The sequence below is a fragment of the Sinocyclocheilus grahami genome, unplaced genomic scaffold (assembly GCF_001515645.1).
Source record: "Sinocyclocheilus grahami isolate Dianchi unplaced genomic scaffold, SAMN03320097.WGS_v1.1 scaffold446.1, whole genome shotgun sequence".
Taxonomy (NCBI): Eukaryota; Metazoa; Chordata; class Actinopteri; order Cypriniformes; family Cyprinidae; genus Sinocyclocheilus; species Sinocyclocheilus grahami.
The window spans coordinates 197,753-204,679 of NW_015505625.1; the positions used below are offsets into that span (position 1 = coordinate 197,753).

The 6,927-nt window shown below is 39.1% G+C and overlaps 1 protein-coding gene across 1 annotated transcript; it reads right to left on the reverse strand.

Moving 5' to 3' along the window:
• Positions 1-1,575: 1,575 nt before the first annotated feature.
• LOC107552313 (low-density lipoprotein receptor class A domain-containing protein 4-like) lies at positions 1,576-5,990 on the reverse strand. The gene is made up of 2 exons (XM_016234173.1): positions 5,942-5,990; positions 1,576-5,083 (listed from the first exon to the last, which is right to left on the reverse strand). The coding sequence occupies exon 2, from the start codon at positions 5,078-5,080 to the stop codon at positions 4,553-4,555; it is 528 nt and encodes a 175-aa protein (XP_016089659.1). The 5' UTR covers positions 5,081-5,083; positions 5,942-5,990; the 3' UTR covers positions 1,576-4,552.
• Between the last annotated feature and the right edge of the window lie 937 nt (positions 5,991-6,927).

Below are 6,927 nucleotides of genomic sequence, written 5' to 3' on the forward strand. Positions count from 1 at the left end.
TTCATGCGTTTCATTTATGTGAGCTCGTTTTCAGTTGTTCATGTCTATGGGAGTGTCACATGTTTTTGCCTTTTTTGCATAAATAATGAAGGTTAATAATTGAACTGATTATTCGCCAGTTAATGTGTCTGCTGGTGAAGCACTTGGGTCTGATGAGATTGTGAGGCCTTTTTTGTCTATTGAAGGATCTTCCGCTTGGCTGTCAACAATAATAATAAAAAAGATAAACCACATCTCGTCTTATTTCATGAAGCATGAAGTAGTTTGTCTTGAAAATGTAAATGTTTTGAAAGGCTTTTAGTTTATTGGAAAGACTACGTTTCTTAAATAAGCATTTATTATTCGTGGCAGTTAATGACAGCAAATATTACAATCATTTGTCAATTGTAATCAGAATTTAAAGGTGCAGTCATTTTTTGTTGGTTGACATTTCATAACTTCATGCTAGTGAATTGAGAAAATTTACATGAAACTCTACTTCCATTATTTTGTACAAATAATTTCCCTTTGACAATGGTAAATTAAGTTTTTATTTTTAAAACAGCAGCTTAAAAATGATAAAAAATGTGAAATATTAAATAAGACTTTTTTTGTTGCACCTACTCTTGTATAAAATGTACCTCTACTGAAGTTTGTCACCAAAAAAAGCATTATATCTTTAAGATATACTTAGTATTTTTTTCAATCAAGATATTGGATAATGGAAAAAATATACTGATCCGTTTCAAAAACTAGTTATTACTCACTCCCCATCGATATATTCTACATCTTTAATAACAAATTAAGAAAATACGTACTCAGTATTTTGTGTAAAAAATGGAGTGCATCGGTTTAAGTACAATGTTAATCACAAATCTTCATAAATTGAAAACTGCTATACCAAAAACAAGGATCCATGGCTTTCTGTGTTGTACTTCAAACTGAAGGCATGACTGAACTGTTACACTGTGATTTCAACCATGCATTATATTCCTATAAGTTACATGTCAACATGGCTACACCTGCCATTCAACATTTGCTGCTTTTCAACTGAGGAGTAGGCTAACTAAAAGTAAAACTAGCTCAGCTGCTTTCAAAATAGTATGCCTACTACTTTTAAAACAAAAGGATGCATTCATTTTCACACAGATTAATGCAACCAATATCTATGATATCCGTCCAGAGCAAGTGAATCTTATGCTCTCCTATACCTTACTCCGACTATAGTAAATAGGTTCATTCAGAAAGAAGCAGCTGTGAAATCTGACATTATAAATGTTTTAAAAAAATTACTTCCTTCAATGCAAAGTCCAAACTGTACAGAACAATTTAGCAAAATACTTTCTAAGGGTAGCCTGACTTTTCCAGCCCTGCTGTAGTGGCTTTTAATTAAATTTTTCTTTAAATTTTTATTTAAAGGCAAGTTGTAGTTCACCTTGAGGAGCACAACATAACGACAAACACAAAGCACAAAATAGACTTGTTCTCTGGTTCTTTTCCTCAACTTTAATTGCTCTCTCTAGCCATTTGATGACAGCGAAAGAACAAGCGTGGAATCGTTTCATGAGGGACTACAACAGTATCTTTGAGCAAAAGTTTTATTTATTTTTTATGATTTTTTTTTTTCAGTGGGTTTTTAGTCACCTTTTTCCTGTAAAAGTATTGCAATTAACAGACCTCAAACTGAAAACCGCTGACATCACAATTAAATAGAACAATAAAAATAAAACAAAAAAGGCGTGAGGACAGCAGCGTTCCTCGCTCACTGAACGGTTTCTTCTTCTAAAATAAAAAAAATTGTAGTCCACAATATAGGTCGTAGAGTCCTGGGATGTGTTCTCGCTCAAGCCCGATGAAGAACATTGCTGTGGATTGGTGGGAAATTCCAGATCCACGGACCGAGATGCTGAACTCACCCACACAAGTCTTCAGTCAGTCATCCATTGAAGCGCGTGTTTCTGGAGAGGAGAGCTCGGAACCAGACTGCTACGCCGAGGAAATAATGACAACATGAACATGCAGTAACGATCAGCTATGGGCTGGATTTTCCTCATTTGATGCTCTTTTATATTCCACACAACTCGATTATGTGCATAAAAACAACAACAGAATGTTAACCGTTTGCCACGGACGTCCCACCGAGCCGATAAAGCCTCACCCTGAGCTGCGTTTTGATATGAACCACTAAACCTTGTCCCGGGTCGGAGAAAAGGCCGAGTGGGAGCCCAAAAGTCGACAATTGCGGTACAATGACGTTATTGTTCTGCGTGGTGGTTATTACACGTCCAAACAGCTAGCAGTCACAAAATAAACTTCAATAAATAAAATGACAAGCGCTGGCATTTATAATTCGTTCTCTGGAAGTTACAAAAGCAGCAGCTAGTTATCCTTTATATAACTGCCTTATAATCAGAATATTTGTTTCAGCACATAACAGATTTGCATTTACTGTATAGGAAAAAATATATATATAAGTCGTCATTTTGTATTTCTGTGACCATACTGTAGCATTTCTCTTTGCAAACTTACTCTGTTTTACAAAAAAGACAAAGCACAATTGAAGGCATTCACAAAAACTTGATGCCACCGTGTTTAAAGTTTTCTTTTTAATATTATCTATACATTATATTACAGTATTAACAATGCGTTCTTGTGGTTTTCTACCCATTGGGTAGGATATGTGCATAATATATTCAAGTTATATACAGCACCGTACAAATAAACAGAGTCCGACTACTGAAAGAAGCACCATAGGAAGTGAGGCACAACAAAGGTGGGGGCTTTTGAGTGCAAGTGGGTTTCTATGTCTGCTTAAACATGACTGTTAGGCACCGAATTTGCTCGTGTAAATAGTAACATGCAAACCTCTCGGCTGCAAACGTAAAAAAACAACAACAAAAAAAAAACACATTTGGGTTCGTTTTCCTAGCACGACTATGGCGGCGAAAACACGCTAATGTTAACGAAAAACCAAAACGAAGAACGAACATCTATGTCTCGGTTGATATGCGAATATAAAGTAATGGGGAAGTGGACATAGGCCTACAATAACTAACGGACAACAGCAGCAGCAGTAGCGGTAGCAGCAGCAGCAGCGGCAGCAGCAATACAGTACGAACTCAAACTGCGCGGTCAGAATGAGTGACGGGAAGCCAAGCTTTCAGAGCCGAAGCGGATGGGCGACAGGAGAGTCTTGCTATTCAAGGGGGCAAAAGGTCATATAAAAGCCTATTTTAGAAAGCAAAGTGGCGCTTTTTTAGTCCACTTTGACTAAATATGCTCTCAAACTGGTCACTTTAATAAATAGCTAGTTGATAAATAGGTTTTTTATGGGACTTTCTAAAGGGAAGGCCAAAGAACGATGGTTTAACAAAGCTCAGGTGTGGTCAAAAACACAATCAACACATCTGAAAGCATTCCAAAGTGTGATTGAATACGACTTCAAATGAAGAAAGAAAAAGGGGGATGTACCTCGTCACGATTGGTACACGTTTCGTTTGAACTGATATAAATACTGATGACAAATAATAAAGAGATAAAAGCGTGTTCCTGTGCTGCCTCGGAATAAAACGGCATTCCAGGAGAGGAGAGTAAAAGATAAAATATGAGATCCATATATGATCGTGAACTAAAGTATAGTATGGATAACTGAAAACAAAACTATATGCATGCTTTTTTTAGTGGACAACAAACTATGAGATATGACACACTCGCTCAGAAGGGGACAGGATGTGCATAAGACTACAGTTCCCATGATTCCCTTGCACTTGGACCCCATGACAATGCTGAAGTGATGCAAGTTTAAAGTGCTACTGGACAGGATGAAAGTGGCGTGTGTGTCGTGAGACTTCCATCCGCAGATATCCATGCCAATATCTCTCACTTGGTCAGATCTGGAATTTGAACAGCTCGTTAAACCCCCTCTTTTTTTTAATAAGTGCCATGATGCAGTTCAGGTGTGGAGATTTTAGGCTGGATCAGAGTTCTACATCTCCATTTCAGGAAAACGCGAAACGTCAAAAAGGAAGAAAAAAAATCCCAGGAGCCATGTGGATTGACGTATGAAAAGTAACTAAGGGTAGGCGTTTCTACTCTTGAAAGAATAAGTGCAACATAAAGACGTTTTGTTGTTGTTGTTGTGAGTCACATCCCCAAGATTTAAGATTTTTTTCATGGCACTCGATTTTGATTGGTTGTGAACAGTTTTTTCGTGCACGAGTTCTGGAAATACACAAACAAATAGAAAATGTCTCAATCCTATGACCTGTGTGGTCTCTCACGCAAACAATCTGTGCCAACACTCGTGTTCTTTAAATACAGGAAAGCATACAAAACCAACCAAACAAAGAGATTTAGCCGAGGAGCCCAAACATCCATACAAGGCCCCGAAGTTCTTGCAAAAACAAAACGAAATCAAATAAAAATACAAATTCAAAAAAATAAACTTTGTAAGCTTGGTTCCTCAATTTTCGATTCAAATTGTGCAAGGGGAGCGTTTAGGTCCCCTTTAGGTCCAGGAGGAAGTACCAAAGAGCATGTGCGCTCTCTACTGCCCTCTGCAGGTGTGTCCTAGTCACACGGGTTTGTCGTGCCGGCTATCTTTAACCTTGACGAACAGGGTTGTGCTTGCGCCAGGCTGGGCGGAGCGGCTGGCTGTCCTCTGGTTGGAGGGTGGTGTGTTATTGCTGTGCTGGTGCAGGAAGGAGGTGGAGCCTGGGTACGTCTGACCCATCACCTCGCTATAGGTGGGCGGCGGCTCCTCCACGTGCGAGTTCGAGGCACTCTTGCCAGAGTTGCTGCTCGGGGGCCGCGGGCCGCCTCCGTGCACGTAAACGTCTATCAGGTCGCTGTCGAATATGGTCCGGTTGGGGGGCGCACGCACGGATGCACGGCTCAACTCGAGCTGCTGCTCGGGGTCTCTGAGCTGCAGGGTACAGGGGCCCTTGTAGGGCGGCAGCTCCTCGCCGTCTGACAGGCAGATGGTGGGCGGCAAGTGGATGTCCTGCTGCAGGTATGGGTAGGTGGGCTGGAAGCGGCTGAATCGGTCCCTTTGCATAAATGAAGGTGGGTTGAAGCGCTCTCCGCTCCGTGGCCCATACATCACCTGAACATAGAGATGGGAGAAAATCAACCTTATTAGAAATGAACCCAAGAATAAAAAACAATAAACAATTCAAACGAGGTCTATGCAAACATGCAGCCAGGCTAATTATAGAATTAGTTAATTATACAATCAATATACAATGTTGTTTGAAAGTTTCGGATTTTTTTATGTTTTTGAAAGATGTGCCTCAAGGATGCATTTATTTGACCAAAAATACAGTAAAATCAGTAATATTCTGAAATATTTTTTACAATTTAAAAGTTTTCTATTTCAATATATTGTCAAATGTGATTTATTCCTGTGATGCGCAGCTGAATTTTCAGCATCATTACTCCAGTCTTCAGTGTCACATGATCCTTCAGAAATCATACTAATATTCTGATTTGCTGCTCCAGAAACATGACTATTATTATCAATGTCAGAAATATTTTTTCATATGCTTCATATTTTTGTGGAAACTAATACATTTTTTTCTGGATTCTTTGGTCGATAGAAAGTTCATGCATCCTTGCTGAATAATAGTATTAACTTTAGACCCCAAACCTTTGAACAGTAGTGTATATTTAGTAACAGTTCATATAAGTAAATAATATGGCTCTTTATTACTATGCACTGTTACCTATTGTTGTGCATAGCAAAAAGGATATAATTGTGTTTATTTAGTGTAAATATAGTAATTTCAGAGCATAAATGTTGAAATCTATTGACTGTCCTTGAAAGGGCGAAAACATATTGTGAGTTTCGCATGCTATTAGCTCTTAGCTATGTTGCCCAGCCATAAACTTGACAGTAAAACATAAAAGCAATGAATAATATTTTGCAGAAAGGTTGAATAATAGGTCATGTCAGTTAACTAACCTCAGTGGCTCCTTGTTGCGTCACCAAACTATCTGTTGGCCATGCACAGCCGTCCTATGATACAGAAAAGAGAGGCCGGTGTGAGTCATGCATTATGAACAAGACATAACATCAACTTCATCTCATGCATCAGAGTTTTAAGTTTGGGTAGAAAAAAAAAATCTAATTTGCTCCAGGCATCAGAAAAGTTGATCTAAATTCACATGCATAAACACTAGAACACATTAATATCATGCATTATTAATTCAAGACCGCTGGTTAGTCTTGTGGCCTCTAAACATGCAGCTGTAGAAACTGTGCTGTTGTCGACATTTATGAGCTTGTTTCTGAATTTAAGAGCTTGGTTCCTTTCATGCTCTGCATCTGTTCCTAAATCACATCTTCACCTTCTTCATATCTATTTATGACTCTCTCTCTCGTTCTGGGAGGCGAAATGGACTGCAGTCTAGACGAGCATGTCTCGCTCTCAACTACAGGATGTAAATCAACATAAAGAAGAACCAGGGATGTGCAGAACTATGCATTTCCAAAAGAAACTAGTTTGTGTGTTACCTAAAAGACTAGTTAGCCTTAGAAACCCTGTATGATTAGGTTGATTAAGTCCACTATCAGACGTGTTTCTTAATGAAATATGGATACCTCTAAACTTTTATAGCACAAAACTACCACAGAAAACAGAGACCTGTGGATTATAATGCATAATAGCAAATATTAAAGGTACAAGTTAACCTCACTAATGGAGCCAGTCGTCCCTCCTGACCCATCCCTAGTAACTACATAATGCATTTGTGCAGGTGTACCGACACAAAGACCCTGAAGCTGGCACGCACATCGCTGAGTCCCATATGAGCACGGTCACAAAGTCACACACATGGTGATCAAACAAAAGAACAGGAACTCTACACCCACTCAGAGCACACACAGACAGGACACACATGGTGACTGGAGAATCGAATGAACACACACACAGACACACACACACACAC